This window comes from Centruroides vittatus, unplaced genomic scaffold (genome assembly GCF_030686945.1).
Source record: "Centruroides vittatus isolate TY-2023 unplaced genomic scaffold, ASM3068694v2 contig_298, whole genome shotgun sequence".
Taxonomy (NCBI): domain Eukaryota; kingdom Metazoa; phylum Arthropoda; class Arachnida; order Scorpiones; family Buthidae; genus Centruroides; species Centruroides vittatus.
Window position 1 is genome coordinate 342181 of NW_027121900.1, and position 21985 is coordinate 364165.

Sequence of the window (21985 nt, forward strand, 5' to 3'; positions counted from 1 at the left end):
CGAATAATTTTGTACGCGTGAGGAGTGTCCGTTGTTAAGAGGTTTTAGTAAGTGATCGGAGTAGCCACTAAAACCTGCGTAAAACAGAATCGCAAGTTATTTTTTCCGTCTTGGCAGGTTTCCTTTTTGCACAGGTTTTTTTTTTATTAACATAAAAAATCGCTCCGTTTCAAAGATTTTTTCCGTTTAAGCAGGTTTCCGTTTTAGACAGGTTTTGCTGTAATAACGAATTAAACATCAGTCGGTAGCTTACAGGTGGAGAGCAACAGAATAAGCAACAAACATAGCAAAATAACAGAAATTCTCGAAAACTTTACTTCTAGAATATAGAAAATAGCTCCATTCCGTCTAGACAGGTTCCGTTTTTTACAGGTTTTACTGTCTTGCCATTTAAAAGATAATTTTGTATAACGCATTATTCTCTGCGAGTCACTTAAGGAACAGTGGACGTTGTTAAGAGGTTTCAGTGACCCGATCCGCAGTTTGGAGGTTATTCTGTACGAAAGTTTGTTCCATAAGAAGAGCTGGTCGCCGTTTACAGGTGGCCGTTATTGCAGGTTTGACTGAAAACGAGAAATAACGTATAGCCTATATAATAACGAATATATTACCTTTCAAAGTACAGGAGAAGAAATAGCAACAGGGTAAGAAACAAACGTAATAAAATTACATGAAAATTCTCGAAAGATTTGCTTGTAGATCCGAGTAAATAAATTAGAAACACTTCAACAAAATCACATTTTAAATAAACATTAATATATCAAGTTACAGTAGATTTCCCCCTTGTAAACAGGCAAACAGGAATAGCAAATCATTGGGAAATAACGCACGAAAAATATTGTATATAATTCATTATCTCGGGGGATACGGAATAAACAGGATAAACAGGATAAACCTCTGTTTTTTAAGGGATTAGAATCGGTAATGGTATCATTATAGGGTAAACAAGAAATAAGGAAAATGCCAGAGAAGTGAGGGAGAGATGGCTTACTTACATAAACAGCTTTGGGTGGTTTTGGCAGTGGTCCAACTGTTTTACTACTTTAATCATCTGTCTACTTAATCCACAAATCAAACAGAGTAGCGTGGTTCCTTTTTGGAGATATTCCAAGAATATAATAATAAATTTATTCAAATTTTCCTATTCATAAACATGAAAATAATTGTTTGATGTCCGTTCGATTTTAATGCCATTTGTCAAAAGTATAATTGAGTTATTGAATATTCATGCGTTGTGACTTGTCTTCGCTTCTACACCCCCCGAAAAAACCTAATAAATGTAATAAATAAAATGTATAATAATATATTATAATTATTTTATTATCATAATTTCCAATTCGAAAAAATTGTAGACCTATAAATTCCCACTTCGTCCGCTGGTTCGTGTGTCCGTCTGTCCTTTCTTAATCTCGAGAACGGTGTTGGATAGATAAAATTCGAAAAAAGGGATGGAAAAGATCAGGAGGAGGAGGTCCTAATTTACTATACAAGCACTTCCTGCCTAAACCGGAAGTCATGTGATTTCAATTCAAAAACTTTCCCATAACTAAGTTACATAGACTGCCGGCATAACTCTGTTGTTACCAGGTTAAGTACGATGTACAGAGGCAAGCAATTACTAATAATTTATTTTATTTAAAATATATGCTCTCCACCTCAAATTAGCAGTAGCTTTCCATCTTAATTTTACTTTAACAATAGAGTCGTGCCAGTCATCTATGTAACTTTGTTCTGGGAAAATTTTTGAATTGAAATTACGTTACTTCCGGTATTTCCCGGAAGTTCGTATACAGTTAATTGGGGCCTCCTGCCCCTACGGTTTCTATATTTATACTCGCTTTCGACTATCTGAATCTATTCTCGAGATTAAGGAAAGACAGGCGGACAGACGGACGGACGACAGTGGGAATAATAATAATAATAGACAAACAAATAAATGAGTAATTTTTTATGACGTTTCCCATTTATACGTTAGTTAAATTATATTAATAATATAATTTTTATTAACCGAGACTCAACTGTAATAAATTTTATGCAAAAAAGCAATTTATTTCGGCTTATTTTATCAATTTTTACTCACTAAAGCGCGTTTAAACGGGACGTAAACAACGTATTTGAAGTGCGTGTTATAATCCGATTTCGAGAAATTTCCATCATTTTAACACAGAATTTACATAGAAAATATCACAAAAGTAGTGTAATTCGGTTATAAGATCTATTTTAGTTCTAATTCTCACGCAATAAAAATTCCTCAACCCGTTTATATCGTTGCAACTCGTTATAGAGCTAGCTGTACAGTGTTTTCGAATTCAAGAACTGCGCTTTAACTTCTTAAAAAAAAAATTATTTTATTATTCATTTATAAAGCTTTTATATAAAATTTAATAATGAACGCATTCATTTATCATTTTTAAACGTCTTTTTTTTTAAAAAAATTATTTTCGTCTCTTCATTTCCAACGATCAATAATTCTTTTCACAGTTACAAACAATAAGAACTTCGCATTCTTTTATTAAAACAAGCAACTAAATATTGACAATTTGAAAGTTATATCTCGACCAAACAAAATTCTTTTTGTTTCCGTAAATAATAAATGAATTCTGTGAAATTTAGTGGGAAAATATAGAATTTATTTTTTTCTTTTCTGCGTATAAACAAACTGTTAAATTATAATTAAAAACCCGTTTTAATTTTAATTAAAAAAAATGACGTTCAAAATTAATTCATTCAACAAGTCTTGTCGCATTGTTTTTTGTCATTCTTCAATGACAAATTATAATTATATATGTACTGTACATCTAAATTTAATTTAATTTTTTACTTTTTTTTAACGCTGTTTTATGAGTATAATTAATGTTTTCGAGCTAAAATTACGTAAATTTACACGCTCTTTACCTTTGTATAAGTGTGGAAACATGTATAAATACATACCCCAGGTGTATATTAGTGTTTAATGTTGTATACAAAAACAATTATAAAGAACTTATACACATGTACTGTGCATACACAAGCATTAGGGGGCGAATTTTTGGGGTGTTTAGGGTGCAGTTGCCCCTCTTCTACGAGTGAAGTGGATACATCCGTCGTATAGGACTTTTTCCATCTCCTGTAGTGTTCTGTACCCGCCATTTACAGGTATGTATACGTTTCTAATCTTTAATACTGTAATATTAGTATGCATCTCGTTATAACGTTTTGCAAGATATAATTGAAAAATTCTCTGGGGGATCGCGACCCACTAGTTGAGAAAATGTGGCGCAGAAAATGAATTATTTAACTATCAACTACTCCAAGGAGCGATATCTCGTTATCTTTTTATTAAATCCCTCGAGTTCTCCTTTGAATTTATATGAAATTTTAACGTGGAAATTCTATTTTATTTTTTTTTTATTTTTTATTTTTATTTTTAAAAAAAGGTAAAGTTTTTGATAAAATTCGGTTGACAAGTATTTTTATTTTCTATTTTTATTTTATTTTTTGGTGAATTTGATCAATGGAATGAGCGGTTGAATCCGAGAGAGATTAAAAAACGATTTGGTTGTCAGACAAAAGAAATCCGGATCAAAAGATTTTATACTATTTTTCTTATATATATATATTTTTTTTTTTATATTCTAAAGATTAGAAATTGCTTTCTTCACAGAGCGATAAAAAGAGGGAAAAATCTTTAGTGTAGCGTTAAAACAAAGTTTTATTTTAGCTGATTTTAAAATCAATTTATTACAATTATTATTACTTTTTTTTTCGTCGTCCAGCATTAAAAAATCTGCACAAAACTCGAAAAAATTATATTTTTACCACTCAAAAAACATTAATTTTTGTTTTAATTCGCTTAAAAATTAAAATTAAATCTCTCAAAAATTAAAAAAAAAATCCTAGTTTTTTGCGGCTCTTCCCGTGTTTTTTGCTGGTGGTTGTGTTTTTTTTTGTGTTATAAAACAATGATATTTATTGAATTTTTTATTTTAAAAAAAGGATTAAGAATTTAATTAAATCTTCAGTCGAATAAATCGTAAATTGACTTTGATTTAGTATTAGAAAAATCGATTGAAAAGGTTGCGCTAAAATGAAATTGAACCTACTTCGCTGCATTGCAACTTCTGCTCGATCGAACGTAGAGTTACCTCCATTTTTTAATGTATATATATATATATAAAGTTTTAAACCGGATTTTTAATATTTAAATTTGATTTTTCTATTTTAATCGTTTAAATATATATCTATTATGTACGTTCCTGAATTGTTTTTATGCATTTAATTCATAAAAATGTCAAGGAAAATGAATAATTTTGAGTACATTTCGGGATCGATGCGCTGAAAAAATGCTTGGATATAATTCGTTTATACGCTATAACGGGGTGGAAATTATTACCTCGATTAAATGTATTTGAAATTTTACCTTGTTTACTACAATTTTTAAAAGGACGAAGAAGGATATTACGAAATTAACAGATAAAAAATGAATAATTTTGAGTACATTTCGGGATCGATGCGCTGAAAAAATGCTTGGATATAATTCGTTTATACGCTATAACGGGGTGGAAATTATTACCTCGATTAAATGTATTTGAAATTTTACCTTGTTTACTACAATTTTTAAAAGGACGAAGAAGGATATTACGAAATTAACAGATAAAAAATGAATAATTTTGAGTACATTTCGGGATCGATGCGCTGAAAAAATGCTTGGATATAATTCATTTATACGCTATAACGGGGTGGAAATTATTACCTCGATTAAATGTATTTGAAAGCCTGTTTTGTTTAATACAAATTTTATATAAGGGTGAAGTAGAAAATTAAGAAAATGATAGATAAAAGCGCAATAATTTCGACCTTAAGTAAGGTTTTGATGATAATAAACTTTACAGGAATGAGTAAAGTCATGAGTCAAAACAAGAAATTTAATGTATTAATCACTTTATTCGCTCAATTTTCTTCTTCATTCGTCAAGTAATGAACTGAATTTCTGCAAAGTTGCAAGTAAAATATATGAGAAACGTTAGAACGGGGGAAAAGGGCTAATTAATTACGATCTTCATTTAACAAATTGGTTAACGAAATTTACTTTAATCGGGTTTGCGCTAGTTTGTTTCTGTTAGACGTATTTAACAATAAAACATTTATGTACACATTCTGCCTCGATTTAGCACTACTACGTTCTTTTCTGTTTTAATTTTTTATTGTAAATCATCTATAAGTATTCAATCTCGATTTAGCGCTACCACTTTCTTTTGTTTTTCGATACTTCTCAGTATAATGTAATAACAGATATCATTTATAAGTATTTGGACTCGACTTAGCGCTAATACTTTCGTTTGTTCTTCAGTATTTTGCTATGTATGTAATAACAGTAATGACAAATAATTATTTTGTTTCGATTTAACGCTACTGACTCCTTTCGTTCTTCAATACTTCACAGTATATGTAACAACAGTAATGATTTGTAAGCCTTCTATCTCGATTTAACACAAATTTATTCTATATTCCTCAATACTATATTATATATTTATTTAATCAAACTTCAGTCATTCAGGAACGTTATATACGGGTATAAGCAAAAACAATAATGACCTATTCCTAATTTAACGCCATTGTGTTCTTTCATTTTTTACTATTTTACTATATAAAAAGTCAGTAGATGTGTAAAATAATAATGATGATGATTGATACGGTTATACTTACTTCGATTTAACGCTTTTTTACGTTTATATCGCGGTTATATATAAATTATGCCCAATGAAGTTACTAAGATTATATAAAAAGCCAACAATTTCGTTAACTTTGTATTAAATCGAAGTGGAGCAAAAATGAAATTATTGGCGTTAAAACGAGTTAGGTGTTGAGATAATTGAAAATTCCTCACCTCGGTTTACCGTTTTAGAGCGAGGTCATTATGTAAGAGATACGATCTTTACAGCGATTTAAAAAGGGACGAATTTACTGACCCCGATTTAACGTTTTCTGATGCTAAATCAAAGTCACGAAACATAAAAGGTAGATTATTAAAGTGTTTCCAATTAAAAACTTAGCAGCTGAGAAAATAAAAATTTAATTGCCTCGTTTTAACGTTTTAATACACTAAATCGATGTAAAGGATTAAATAACAAATACAGTATTCATTATTTTCAATTTACAATACGGCGTTAAAACGAATTTACTAGGTAAAAATAACAAAAGAACGTATTTTAAAAAGATTTACCGTATAGCGAGGTCGGTGAATCTGTAAAATAATTATAGCGTTAAATCGAGATGACCAGAGAAATTTGATCAATTTTCATTACCTCGGTTTTAAACAAATCCGATAAGTATTTAGATAGATTCATTAGACATTAAGCTAGGGTTCCCGCATATAACGTTCCTGAATAACTAAAGTTTGGTTAAAATTTTCCTAATAAACACCAAACTCTTCTGGATAATAATACGAATTTATAGATTAGAAATGAAATCTCACCCCGATATAACGCTTTCGATTATCGCAATTTCAAATTAACCTACAAAACAGTAGATTATTTCTTTTTATTTAGCCACGCGAATCGATGGATAAAGAACTGATGTTGAAACATGGATTGATTAAATAATACCCGCGTATAACGTTTTCGAATAACTAAAGTTCTATTAAAATTTCCATACTACACGCTTTTTTTTAAAAAAAAATTATTGTTTATAGTGGATAACTCTTAGTACTAATTTATATAAACTATTAACTAAATTATACCTCTATATAACGGTTTTGATCACAACGTTTTCGAATTAATCAGTAAACAGTTTATTCTTCCCACTTAAATACGCTAACAACAAAATTTAAATCGATCGAACGACAACTGACGTTAATATGAATTGATTAAGCATTACACCAATAATACCCGCATATAACATTTCCCTTAATCGATTCGTACTAACGTCAGTTATCGTTCGATCGATTGAAGTCTTGTTGTTGGCGTGGAAAGAATAAACTTTTTAGTGGGTTAATACGAGAAATTTATGGCCATAAACGTTATATGCGGGTACTATTGGTGTAATACTTAATAAATTTCTCGAATTAATCCACTAAACAGCCTATTCTTCCCGATTAAACACACTAACAATAAGACTTAAATCGACCGAACGGCAGCGAATCGATTAAGCATTACGAATTAAATAAGCATTACACCAATACAACCCGCATATAACGTTTCACGTTAACGAATTTCTCGAATTAACTCACTAAACAGCCTATTCTTCTCGATTAAACACACTTAACAATAAGACTTAAATCGACCGAACGGCAGCGAATCGATTAAGCATTACATCAACAAAACCCGCATATAACGTTTCTCTTAACATATTTCTCAAATTAACCTACTAAAAAGTTGTTTCTTCCCACTTAAACACGCTAACAACAAGACAACTCCTTCGTAAGACTATCGACGTTAATACGAATTAAATAAGCATTACACCAATAAAACCCGCATATAACGTTTCCAGCAATCTAACGCTACGATTACCGACTAATCACTACCGGAAAAACCCATTCCAAACCACTCATTAAGGGCTTTAACTCGGAAAATATCCCTCGCACCATTCATAAATAATGCATAGGAGACGACAGAATATATTCTTAAAATTCTATAAAATTATTCAGCACATTCCATATATCGAAACAAGACACTATAAGCATTAAAAATAAAGCGGAGGAAAAAAATAATAATAATAAAATAAATAAAGGTTATTCAAAGCTTGGATGGGAGTAGAAATTCCATATTTTTCTATATAGAATTTGGAATTTTCCACACGCCAAGAATACAAATAGGAAACTGGAAGATCGACTTCATTCATCTTTAAATACACGACTGAATTGGGGAATAACATAAATGCTAACCGGATATTCCCGTGAAAACGACTATCGAATTTGATTTCTTTTCCTCTTACGTCGTCTCGTGACGTAATTGAAGAAAGAGATTCGCCGTCCCCCCGTGGACAGACACACGGAGGTACACAAGTTGGCCAGAGTATACGCTCCATTTATTACGAATTAACTAGATGTTGGTGTTCTGAGTTCTTGTATACTTTGTTCATTCGTGACTCTATTTCACTTTTACTTTCTACAAAGTCAGCATTTTCAACTTCTTCTTCTTCATCCTCCTCTTTTATAAAGAAGTGTCTCTGATTCTTCAACTGAAAAAGAAAATCGCCGTAAAGTTTGTATTGTAATTTTTGTAGAAATTATGTCTTTGTACAGTAAACCTGTGTAAAACGGAATCGTACGGTATCGAATTTGTTCCGGTTTCCGTTTTGCACTGGTTTTGTTTTGTTTTTTTTAACCTGCCTAAACGGAACTTCAATAAAAAAACTTCCCTAAACAGAACCTTTATAAAGAGGAAATTTGCCTAAACGAACCTCAATAAAATGAAAACTTACCTAAACAGAACCTTTATAAAGAGGAAACCTGCCTAAACGGAACCGGAATATAAAAGAAAACCTGACTAAATGGAAAAATTCTTTCGGAACGGAGCAATTTTCTATTTTAAAAGAGTAATCTGCTCAAGACGGAAACCTGTCTAAAAGGAACCCCAATAAAAAAGAAAATCCTGCCTAAATGGAACTTTAATAAAAATAAAACCTGCCTAAACGGAACCTCGATAAAAATAATACGTGCCTAAATGGAACCCGAATTAAAAGTAAACCTGCCTAAACGGAAGAAATTCTTGGAAACGGAGCGATTTTCTACGTTTCCGTTTTGAACAGGGTTACATTTTAATATAGAAAATCGCTCAGCTCCGAAGAACTTTTTCTGTTTAGTCAGGTTTCCTTTATATTCAGGTTCCGTTTCGAACAGGTTTCACTGTAATTTATTTTCTAAAACCACTTTTCTTCTTTATTTTTCTGAAAAATAAAATAATTAAACAATACACCCGTGTACAAAAGTCTTTCTAATTTTTGCACGCCTGTAATATGTGAAAGTGGATGGCTTTCTCGCATTTTTACCCGATTTTATCGAAGTTATATATACGGTCGAACCTCCAACAACGGACACCTCTAAACGGCGGCCATTTGAACGGGAAGTTTTGTAATGCGTACGAAAGAGCCTCCAAACAATGGCCATCTTCGAACATTCTTTCTTGGCGACTTCAAGTGTCCGTTGTTCGGAGGTTTGACCGTATCGGCGATTTATTTTATAATTAATCGATTATTTATGAAAATAATAATAATCGGTTGGAATATCGATTTCTTAAACATTCTATTTTTAAAACCAGAATGTATAAACGTTGTATGACGTGTGAGAAGTTCAATTTCGATTTGTCGATTTTGAAATTCTGCAAGAAATTGTTGTAAAAATGTGGTTTAAATTCACATTTTTCGGTTCCTATACGTTATATTTTAGAATATAAAGTAAATATAACCTTAATTTTGTATAAGAACCGAACCCCCTAAGTTTTAATAATTAATTGTTAAAACGTAGGTTTAATTCATGCACGTCTACCAATGGTCGAGTGGATATAACCACTAAAAACTAGTCGTGGGTTCGATCCTGATCAGCGAGCTGGCAGCGTGCATTTTCCCCGGCTTTCTTCACGTGTCTAACACTTGAATTTTCTACACAAAGTCCTCTTCCATAAATACGGTCCAATTCCTGTATAAAATTGCTATTTAATTTCACATAGGAACCGAACCCACGTGTTTTCGTGAACTATGATAGCCGGTTTTAATAATTTAAAGTATGATAATTGTAGAATGCGAATAAGATTTATATAAAATTCGGAGTTAATTTCATACGGAAACCGAACCCACGCTTTTCAATTAAAAAAAAAAAAAAAGCGTGGGTTCGGTTTCCGTATGAAATTTAATAAACAAAGAATTTCGAGTTCGAATATCTTATATAAGTCGGAAATTTAGTCTCATTAACTTGAAATGTGGACCGAACCCACGACTTTGACCAATTTTAATAGGGAAATTAACATTGATTTCCGTATTAAAAGGAATGATATTGACGAAGGATGTGGGTTGGTTCCTAAACAAAAACCCACAAAAATTATTTTTCGAAGCGAATTTTGAAAGTTAAAATTTTAAAATTTATCAATTTAAATAAATGATTTTTCTTCCTTTCGATGAATTTTATCGCCTTTAACACTTCTCGAAGTTTTATTCATGTTCAATATTTCTCGATGTTTATATTTATTAATCAATACAGAATAAATAAAAAAAAAAGTCCCTCATAAAACTTTTATAAGGGATAAATATTTTGTTGATAAAAATATTTTTTTAAAATTACTACGAAGGAAGATTTTAATGTCAAATATTTAAAAATATTTGTGAAATATTAAATTAAAATTTATTAAAAATTAATTTTTATTTAATAGTAATTTATGGAATAAATCTTTCAAGTCGTTGGCTTTAATTGTGTATGATGATGGCGATGATAAGGAGAAGGAAAAATGAAGAGGGAGAAGAAAAAGACAAAGATTTAGGGAGGAGGATAAAAGAAGGAGGATAGGATAGGAGGAGGAGGAGGAGGTAGGAGAGGATAGGAGGAGAAGGAGAAAGAGGAGGATAGGAGGAAGAGGAGTATAGGAGGGGAGGAGGATAGGAGGAGGAGGAGGAGGAGGAGGAGGAGGAGGAGGAGAATAAGTAAGACGAAGAAATGAAGGAGAAAAAGAAAACTAAAAATGAACAGCTATGGAGGAGGAAGAGAAGGAGATAAATAGATAAAAGAGGAAGATGAAGTAAAGGAAGACGAAGGAAAGGAGACGAGAGGAAGGAAAGAAGGATGAAGAGGTGAAGAAGAGGAGGAGGAGGAGGAGGAAGAGGAAGAGAAGGATGAGAAGGAGAATAAATAGTTAGAGGAGGAGGAAGAAAACGAATAGAAAAAAAAAGGAAAACGAAGAAGAGTAGAGATGAAAGGAAAAAAGTAGGACGAAGAGGTGGCGAAAAGGAAGAGAAGGAAAACCAAGAGCTGGATCATTAAAAGAATGTAGCTTTAAATCATACTCCATCCTGTTTATCAATAAATAGGAAATAATGAAAGAAGTCTCTTTTATCCGTGGAAGAGTGTCGTGCAAATCTTGGTGATGATGATGATAATAATTGACAGTAAATTTAATAAATTAAATTAAAAATGTCAAAATAAAAATGTTTATAAAATTGTAGAATATATAAAAGTATAATATTTTTCACTGTTATAAAATTTAATTAAGTTTTATTTTTATAAATGAGAATTGTGTTAAAATTTATAAAACTTTTTTCGAATTAACGTTTAAAATTTTTTAAATTCATTACTTTTAAAATAAAAATTAAAAAATAATTTAAATTTAAATTATTTCAATAATTTTAAATTTTATAAATTTTTAAATTCAATTTATTTTATATATTTTTTATATTTTAAAAATTCAAAATGATAAAAAAAATTCATTAATTTTTTTAATCATTTAACCTGTCCAAAACGGACAGGACAATCTGAATATAAAGGAAACCTGGCTAAACAGAACCCGAATAAAAGGAAAATCTGCTTAAATGGAAGAAATTCTTCTAAACGGAGCGATTTTCAACGTGAAAATAACAAAGCAAAGTACATTTTTAACATGAAAATTACAAATAAAGTTGATTTTCAACGTAAAAATAACTGAAAACGTAGCTTTTCTGCATGAAACAAACCGAATGATATAGATTTATAATGTGAGATTAATTAAGCTGCATACAACTGCGACGTAAATTGTTTTGCATGAACATGTAAATTAATCTGCGACACGAAATAAACTGAATCTCAACATATAATTATTTATTTTTCAAAACAATTCACATCTAAAATATCAAAAATAGAAAAAAAATTTAAATCTGGAAAATGTTCACTTCATTATTTCTTCTTTTTTTTTCTTAAGGAGCAAAGCAAACAAACGTAGATATCAACTTTAATTTCAAAAAAGCATAAAAGAATTTTCATTAAAAAATAATACACCAAAAATTAATTCAGTTTATACAATTCGACCAAAAGAAAAAGAAAAAAAAATGGCGACTTTAATAATTAATCTACAAGAAAAACAACCACAAAAAAATTCCAAAATTAACTTTCTAAATTGAATTTTATTAAGAAGAAAAGAAAACTTATTTTTTTCCTCTCTCTTCCCCACCCATTACAGTATAAATAAGCAATAAACTCAATTGTTTAACATTGTCTACTTCATTTAAATAAATTTCAAAAAATCTTTCCCTAAAAAAAAAAAATATAATAATAAGTTTAATTTTTTTTTCATTCCGACATTATTTCTGCTTGTTTACTTTTAATTTTAACTGAGAACATTCGATTTTCTAAATTATAAGAAACATTTCCAGCATCCATAAAGATGCCGAAGAGTAGTGATGATACGCCGAATTCTATCCTATTTTTATAGCTAATTTCTTAATTAAAAGCAATAACTCGTACAAAATCTTGAACAGAACGTAAAAAAACACTAATTTTTAAATCTTAAATAAAAAAAAACACATTTATTGTAAATTGGAAAGGATTCATCCAGCATCTACAAAGATGCTGAAGAGCAGTGATAATGCTCCGAATTCTAGCCTATTTTTATAGCTACTTTCTTAATTAAAAGCAATAACTCGTACAAAATCTTGAACAGAACGTAAAAAAACACTAATTTTTAAATCTTAAATAAAAAAAAACACATTTATTGTAAATTGGAAAGGATTCATCCAGCATCTACAAAGATGCTGAAGAGCAGTGATGATGCTCCGAATTCTAGCCTATTTTTATAGCTACTTTCTTAATTAAAAGCAATAACTCGTACAAAATCTTGAACAGAACGTAAAAAAACACTAATTTTTAAATCTTAAATAAAAAAAAACACATTTATTGTAAATTGGAAAGGATTCATCCAGCATCTACAAAGATGCTGAAGAGCAGTGATAATGCTCCGAATTCTAGCCTATTTTTATAGCTACTTTCTTAATTAAAAGCAATAACTCGTACAAAATCTTGAACAGAACGTAAAAAAACACTAATTTTTAAATCTTAAATAAAAAAAAACACAAAGAAATGAACACACACACACACACACACACACACACACATTTATTGTAAATTTGGAAAAGACTTATTTCCAGCATCCATAAAGATGCTGAAGAGCAGTAACGACACTATTAAAAAGGAAAAAACCGTATCCCGATTTCGATTAGCTAATTTTCTTAATTAAAAGGCGATAAGTCGTATAAAATCTAGAAGAAAAATAGGAAAAAAAAAAAAAAAAGCATAAAATAAAATAAAATCATTGAGCGTAGAATGAAAATTAGGATTAAAGAACTAATTTATACAAAGTTTTGTAATTACTTTTTACTTTTCTATAAACCTGTGATGATGCTAATTATTTTTTTTTTTTCCTTCTTCTTTTTCTTTTTCTTCCTCCTCTTCGACCTCTTTTCATTCATCCTTTACGTTTCTTAATGTTGATTAAAAATACTTTTTCACAAATGAACAATTTCGTTGAAGTTTTCTGCTCATTCACCAAATCAGCACTTAGGAAAACAATTTACATTAAGTCTGACTCAGCTAACCTTTATAGGAATTTCAAATAAAAAAAAAACAAAATGGAGGAAAGTTTTAGCTGATTCAAAGTTGACATTATACAATGCGTCAATTCGACTGAGAATAAAACTAAATAAATCGAAATTAAAAGATAAATATTTCAATTTTTATTTAAAAATTTTTCAACGATTACTAATTAAACTTTCCTTAATTACCATGCTTTATTGTTTTCTTTTTTGCAGTTGTTAGTTGTAATTTAATTGTGAAATTTTATTATTATTATTATTATTAGTTCTCCCTTTTCTCTCTTAAATTGAAGGTTTAGATTTAAATTTATTTTATTCTTTTATTTAAAAAGTAAAATTAAAAAAAAAAATTCAGCAACGAGTTGCTTAACTTTCCCGGCAATGTTTGGTGGCTCCATCTGTTACGAAAATTTTTATATTTTTAATTATTATAAAATGGAAAAAGGCTTAATTTTGAGGGTAGGGATGTGTTTTATAAACAATTGTAAATGCTAATAGCGAGTAAAATCGTCATTATGTCCGACTTTACTCGACATTTACTGTTTAATATAGAAAATCGCTCTGTTTCGAAGAATTTTTTTTCCGTTTAGGCAGGTTTCCTTTATATTCAGGTTCCGTTTTAGACAGGTTTTATTGTATTTAGCTTTTAAACTTCAAAGACAAAAGTGATTTAATGAATGAAATTTATCAATTTCATTCATTTCTTTACTCGATTTTTATGTCTTTAGTAAAGTAATTTATTTCAATTATTTTCCAGATTTAAAAAAAAAAAAATGAAATTTTAACATTATTTAAAGTACATTAAAAACAGTTTTAGTTGTTTTCAAGGTTTATTATAAGTAAAAAAGAGGTAATTTTGTTCGTTCTTCTATTTCGCCATTATAATAAACATCAAAAATGGTTGTATTATGTATCAAATTACCTCAATTTTTTTAAATGAAATATATTAAATTTGATACAAAAAACAAAGTAAAATTACACAAAATAGTATAAATTTGTAAGTAGAAAGTTCCTAAACCTAGGGGGAAGTAAAGAAATTTCATAATGTTAATTAATTCACTCCTTCCCCCCTTCTAGAGAACTGTTTAGCATATTTGTAAGAGTAATTTTTGCATAAAATAAAAATTTACTGGCTTAAAAATTGTAGTATAATGATACTTAGAGTGTTTTTAGCGAAAGTAAAATGTATAATATGCGTTTTACTATGTTCTGTGGTTTAAAAGAGACACTTAAAATCGTGCGCGACGTATCGCGACGTCACGGTGTCGCTTTGCCTCTATAATAAACTGAACGAAATTGTTTTTTAATGCGAAATAAATAAAAACTACAGAAAATAACGTTAAATTTTATAATAAAGAATTTGCTTTAATGTTTTAAGATACAATAAGAAGTATCTCTACGTCTTGCACGATCCGAAAGCGACGATTTACGTCGCGGGCGACGATGGGAAAGCGACGATATTTTATTTTATTATTTTAAAGCAATTATTTAGAAAAAAACTATTTCTTGTAGCTTTAATTTAAGAATTTTTACGTTTATATTCTATTTGTTAAAGCAAAATAACGATTGGTTTTATCGACTAAAGGAAATCATACACGTCGCGTAGAATTGGTTACTCTTGAGCTTGATAATTAATTTAGTATGCATGGTTAACAGAGTAATTTTTAAGCACCTGTAAGATGAGGGCTGCTGTGTTTATAACAATGTAATTTGACCATCTGGATTGTACACATAGAGCTGCTGTGTATAGAACAAGATAACTATGACTGAGCTACTAGCTGATAGATCTAGTATCACAAGTGCTGCTGTGTCATTATCACAAGATAATTTGCACACTCAGATTTGGCCGTCTAGTAGCTGCTGTGATATTTATCATGGTAATTTGAATACTATCAACAGATTGTACACAAGAGCTGCTGTGTATATAACAAGATAATTTGAATACTAGATTGTACACAAGAGCTGCTGTGTATATAACAAGGTAATTTGAATACTAGATTGTACACAAGAGCTGCTGTGTATATAACAAGGTAATTTGAACACTAGATTGTACACAAGAGCTGCTGTGTATATAACAAGGTAATTTGAATACTAGATTGTACACAAGAGCTGCTGTGTATATAACAAGATAATTTGAATACTAGATTGTACACAAGAGCTGCTGTGTATATAACAAGGTAATTTGAATACTATCAACAGATTGTACACAAGAGCTGCTGTGTATATAACAAGGTAATTTGAACACTAGATTGTACACAAGAGCTGCTGTGTATATAACAAGGTAATTTGAATACTAGATTGTACACAAGAGCTGCTGTGTATATAACAAGGTAATTTGAATACTAGATTGTACACAAGAGCTGCTGTGTATATAACAAGGTAATTTGAACACTAGATTGTACACAAGAGCTGCTGTGTATATAACAAGGTAATTTGAATACTATCAGATTGTACACAAGAGCTGCTGTGTATATAACAAGATAATTTGAATACTAGATTGTACACAAGAGCTGCTGTGTATATAACAAGGTAATTTGAATACTAGATTGTACACAAGAGCTGCTGTGTATATAACAAGGTAATTTGAACACTAGATTGTACACAAGAGCTGCTGTGTATATAACAAGGTAATTTGAACACTAGATTGTACACAAGAGCTGCTGTGTATATAACAAGGTAATTTGAATACTAGATTGTACACAAGAGCTGCTGTGTATATAACAAGGTAATTTGAACTACTAGATTGTACACAAGAGCTGCTGTGTATATAACAAGGTAATTTGAACACTAGATTGTACACAAGAGCTGCTGTGTATATAACAAGATAATTTGAATACTATCAATAGATTGTACACAAGAGCTGCTGTGTATATAACAAGGATAATTTGAATACTAGATTGTACACAAGAGCTGCTGTGTATATAACAAGGTAATTTGAATACTAGATTGTACACAAGAGCTGCTGTGTATATAACAAGGTAATTTGAATACTAGATTGTACACAAGAGCTGCTGTGTATATAACAAGGTAATTTGAATACTAGATTGTACACAAGAGCTGCTGTGTATATAACAAGGTAATTTGAATACTAGATTGTACACAAGAGCTGCTGTGTATATAACAAGGTAATTTGAATACTAGATTGTACACAAGAGCTGCTGTGTATATAACAAGGTAATTTGAACACTAGATTGTACACAAGAGCTGCTGTGTATATAACAAGGTAATTTGAATACTAGATTGTACACAAGAGCTGCTGTGTATATAACAAGGTAATTTGAATACTAGATTGTACACAAGAGCTGCTGTGTATATAACAAGGTAATTTGAACACTAGATTGTACACAAGAGCTGCTGTGTATATAACAAGGTAATTTGAACACTAGATTGTACACAAGAGCTGCTGTGTATATAACAAGGTAATTTGAACACTAGATTGTACACAAGAGCTGCTGTGTATATAACAAGGTAATTTGAACACTAGATTGTACACAAGAGCTGCTGTGTATATAACAAGGTAATTTGAATACTAGATTGTACACAAGAGCTGCTGTGTATATAACAAGGTAATTTGAACACTAGATTGTACACAAGAGCTGCTGTGTATATAACAAGGTAATTTGAATACTAGATTGTACACAAGAGCTGCTGTGTATATAACAAGATAATTTGAACACTAGATTGTACACAAGAGCTGCTGTGTATATAACAAGGTAATTTGAATACTAGATTGTACACAAGAGCTGCTGTGTATATAACAAGGTAATTTGAACACTAGATTGTACACAAGAGCTGCTGTGTATATAACAAGGTAATTTGAATACTAGATTGTACACAAGAGCTGCTGTGTATATAACAAGGTAATTTGAACACTAGATTGTACACAAGAGCTGCTGTGTATATAACAAGGTAATTTGAATACTAGATTGTACACAAGAGCTGCTGTGTATATAACAAGGTAATTTGAACACTAGATTGTACACAAGAGCTGCTGTGTATATAACAAGGTAATTTGAATACTAGATTGTACACAAGAGCTGCTGTGTATATAACAAGGTAATTTGAACACTAGATTGTACACAAGAGCTGCTGTGTATATAACAAGGTAATTTGAATACTAGATTGTACACAAGAGCTGCTGTGTATATAACAAGGTAATTTGAACACTAGATTGTACACAAGTGCTGCTGTGTATATAACAAGGTAATTTGAATACTAGATTGTACACAAGAGCTGCTGTGTATATAACAAGGTAATTTGAACACTAGATTGTACACAAGAGCTGCTGTGTATATAACAAGGTAATTTGAACACTAGATTGTACACAAGAGCTGCTGTGTATATAACAAGGTAATTTGAATACTAGATTGTACACAAGAGCTGCTGTGTATATAACAAGGTAATTTGAATACTAGATTGTACACAAGAGCTGCTGTGTATATAACAAGATAATTTGAATACTAGATTGTACACAAGAGCTGCTGTGTATATAACAAGGTAATTTGAATACTAGATTGTACACAAGAGCTGCTGTGTATATAACAAGGTAATTTGAATACTAGATTGTACACAAGAGCTGCTGTGTATATAACAAGATAATTTGAATACTAGATTGTACACAAGAGCTGCTGTGTATATAACAAGGTAATTTGAATACTAGATTGTACACAAGAGCTGCTGTGTATATAACAAGGTAATTTGAATACTATCACAGATTGTACACAAGAGCTGCTGTGTATATAACAAGATAATTTGAACACTAGATTGTACACAAGAGCTGCTGTGTATATAACAAGATAATTTGAATACTAGATTGTACACAAGAGCTGCTGTGTATATAACAAGGTAATTTGAATACTAGATTGTACACAAGAGCTGCTGTGTATATAACAAGGTAATTTGAATACTATTAATAGATTGTACACAAGAGCTGCTGTGTATATAACAAGATAATTTGAACACTATATTGCTTAGATTGAATTGTATCCAGATAATTATTTAAATGAAAAAAATAGCAAAAGTATATAGTCAAGATAATTTAATTCAAAGAATATAAAAGTTCAAATACAAATTTTGCAATTCTTATTCCTTTATTCATCAGTTTTCCTCTTTAAATTTATAAATTTAGAAACGAAAAAATGAATTTTATATCGTTAACTTCTTTTTTTCATGTTTTATGAATCGGCCATTACTTCTGGAATAGTTACTGATCGATTCTTTTATATTATTTATATCAGAGTTTTTCTCCAACTAACAGTTTAGAAATATCATTAGCCAAAATGGTTTCATGTTATCGGAATGAAAATTGAAATTTTTACATATATTTTTAAAGTCATTTGTAGTTTATTTTCAACTTACTTCTTTTTGGTTTCTTCCGTTACGCCGTTTCTTTGGAGCATTTCCCTCGTGGCATTTTGAACGATCTTCACGCATTGTATTTTAATTTTCTCCATTTTTCTCTGCTGTAACATCCTCCAATACGATTGAATACAAAGCGATGCCCAAATTTCAAGGTATCTACCAACATTGTTACTATTTTCAACACTTTTCACCTTTTCTCTCATCAAATATCTTAAATTAGATGAACGAGAATCGCCTGTTGAACTTTCATCACAAGCAAAATTAACTTCGCTCTTATCTTGATTGATTTTGCTTATTTTATTCTTTATGAAAGATTTTCTAGATTTGCTAACACTAAAATTTTTTATCTTACTAATAATTATTTTGAAGATTTTTCTAAAAATATTCACCTTCAAGTCTTTCTTAATAATGAAATATCGTTTTCTAGAGCTTAGTATATTAATTTTTCCATGTTTTCGAACGAGGTAACCACGTAAAATCGCTTGTAAATCTTCTATATCTACAATAGTATCATCTACTATAAAGCTATTCCTCCGCCATTTTTCAATTTTGAAAATCACCGAGTCTCTCGAAATCTCTTGTAAATAATTTTCTACTAAATCCGACATCAAAGCGCGTATTTTATTGAATTTTTCTAATTTTCTGACTTTTTTATTTAAGAGCCATTTTGATAAAACCCGTTCTACTAGAATTACGTTGTCGAGATAGCGAAGGTAACTTTTACGAAGGATTCTGCTCTTGCAACATGCTTGAATGATACAAGCGGCATCCTGTATATTTTCTGTAACGTTTAACAGGAATATTTTAAGTTTCTTTCTAAGTAAATATCCTCTAACATTAGCTTGAAACCGTATAAGATTCGAAGAACTTAATTCTTCGCATGTTTCTTTTAATTTCTTTGAAGAATCGTCATAACAGAAGTCACCCATAACGCGATTTCCTTCGGATTCTTCCAAATGTTTTCTCTTAATTACATTTTGAAGGCTGCGAATCGTTAGTGGTATTCTGATTTTGTTAGTAGTCTCATTTAATTTACTTTCGCTCATAGTTTGTTCCGCTGACATGTTTCAAATTCTTTCCGGTAGCTGCCAGAGTCGCAAAAATCAAAGCGTTATTATTGTTGACGTAGTAACATTGTTGCATTCAACAGTAAAGTAACCGAATTTAAGTTAAAATTAAATGGTTAAGTTTGTTTTGGATCGATAAGAAAAGCTTTCACCAAAGTTCGTGTAGCATTTAATTTAATTTTATAAGTCTTAACAATGTTAGCGATGTAAGTTGAAGGGAGAAGAATACAAACAATATTCCGCGTGCAGATAAAAAATAATATGTATATATATAAATAATAAAAAAAATATAAATTTATATTAAATTAATTAAATGATATTAAATCTCGATTAATAAATTTTTAATTATTTAGAATTTTTTGCAATAAAGATAAAGCAAATAATTAACAATTTACAATTTATATATTAAAAAAAAATTATGTAATATAAAATCGAAAGAGGGCGCAGAAAAATATAATCAATTCTCCGTCGGCTGTAAAATTAACATGTAGCGCCATCTTTATGTGGAATAATAATAAAATTTTATATAATTTATTTATTAATGCCTTAAAATTTAAAATTATTATTATTATTAATATATATTAAATATTAAATTTTAAATTTATAATTATTAACAAAAATTATTTTTTAAAATATAATTTCAAATATATTAAATATAAGTATATTAATGTTTTTTGTAAATATATATATACAAAAATTTTATATTTAATTTATATAAATAACTTACAAAATACTTACTAATTAATATATATATACGTACAGTACATATATACATTGTCAAGTGACTAATCTACCAATAAGAGAAGACTATATGGATTTAAAAGAAGTGACGTCAGTTTAATCAATAATTTCTTATTAATTTTAAATTTTAATATTATTGCATCGTGAAAACTCGTGTATATATTACCACGTTCGCCGCTGAACGAAATTAAAAAAGTTTCGTACAATAATAGACGAAGAACAATAACTGTAAACAAATATATTATTTTTTGAGGAAAAATGATCCTAACTAATATATACGACTTATCAACTATCTATAAAGATTAAAATAGCGTCGATTAAGTCGAAAGCGAAAACTTATATTAAACATATTCGAATAATAATATATGATTGGTTCTTTTTTCGGTCACCACGCGTCGCTGTCATAAAGTCGGAGCGCATGTCAGGTGTTCGATTTCCTCGTTGTTTCGCCCCCTGAAACAAAGCATAATATCTAAAACGGCAATATTAACTTGCTGTATTTCGTTTTAAAACGAATCGATTGATCTTTTCTCGTAACGTTCACAAATTGGTTCCGTCTTAATTCCTCATCAGCTTTGAAACAATCGTTACTGGATAATCATTGGTTAATCAGATCACGTGAATTTCAGTCAGCCATCTTGAAAAATGGAGAACTGAGGTAAGCAATGATTGTGGTTTATTAAAACATATGTAATATATATTTTTTCAGGTAGTATTTACGAACTGCAAGTTGGAAGTTAGGTAATGACTGTCATATAACTCTGTAAACGTGCAGGCTTCGGGAATAGGCCAGTGTTGATGTAAAGTAAAGGTAGCCATATTAGATCTATGGCTGCCATTATAACATAAAAAGTGTGTAAATTTCAAAAAGATTTTTTTGAATAATTTTTATAATTTACAATGTAATTTTTGTAGTAAATTCATTTCTTATGATTTATTTTAACCTATAAATATATAAATATTATTAAATATTTAAAATTTTTCAATGTATGCATAAGTTGGTACTTATGGACTTACATGTAAATTTAGCTCCTCCATTCTTTGAAGTGGGAATGAATTTAATGTCTTCACAAGGTTTTGTTTTGATATTGATGATTGTTTTTTTTTTTTTTTTAAGTAGTTAACATAATTTTTATGTATGTTTTAAGAAAAATATGTCATTATTATGGTTTCAGTGGAATTTCCAAAATTACCAGATGACAAGCTACTCGCCAGTGGCCAAGCGGTTCTGTTCCCTGAATGCTGTGGGTTCGCACCTTGCTGGCCATGTGGAGTTTTCCTGGTTTTCTCCACGT

The 21985-nt window shown here is 29.9% G+C and overlaps 2 protein-coding genes across 2 annotated transcripts in view; one reads left to right on the forward strand and one right to left on the reverse strand.

Annotated features, from left to right (window-relative positions):
- Positions 1-473: 473 nt before the first annotated feature.
- LOC136972599 (uncharacterized) lies at positions 474-20013 on the reverse strand. The gene is made up of 2 exons (XM_067267175.1): positions 18880-20013; positions 474-563 (listed from the first exon to the last, which is right to left on the reverse strand). Exons 1-2 carry the CDS (start codon positions 19944-19946, stop codon positions 536-538), a joined length of 1095 nt encoding a protein of 364 aa, XP_067123276.1. The 5' UTR covers positions 19947-20013; the 3' UTR covers positions 474-535.
- A 1071-nt stretch (positions 20014-21084) lies between these two features.
- LOC136972598 (uncharacterized) overlaps positions 21085-21985 on the forward strand; it is a 53387-nt gene continuing 52486 nt past the window's right edge. Inside the window, exon 1 of the mRNA XM_067267174.1 lies at positions 21085-21348. The gene's annotated coding sequence lies outside the window, so the exon portion shown is untranslated. The remainder of the gene's footprint in view (positions 21349-21985) is intronic.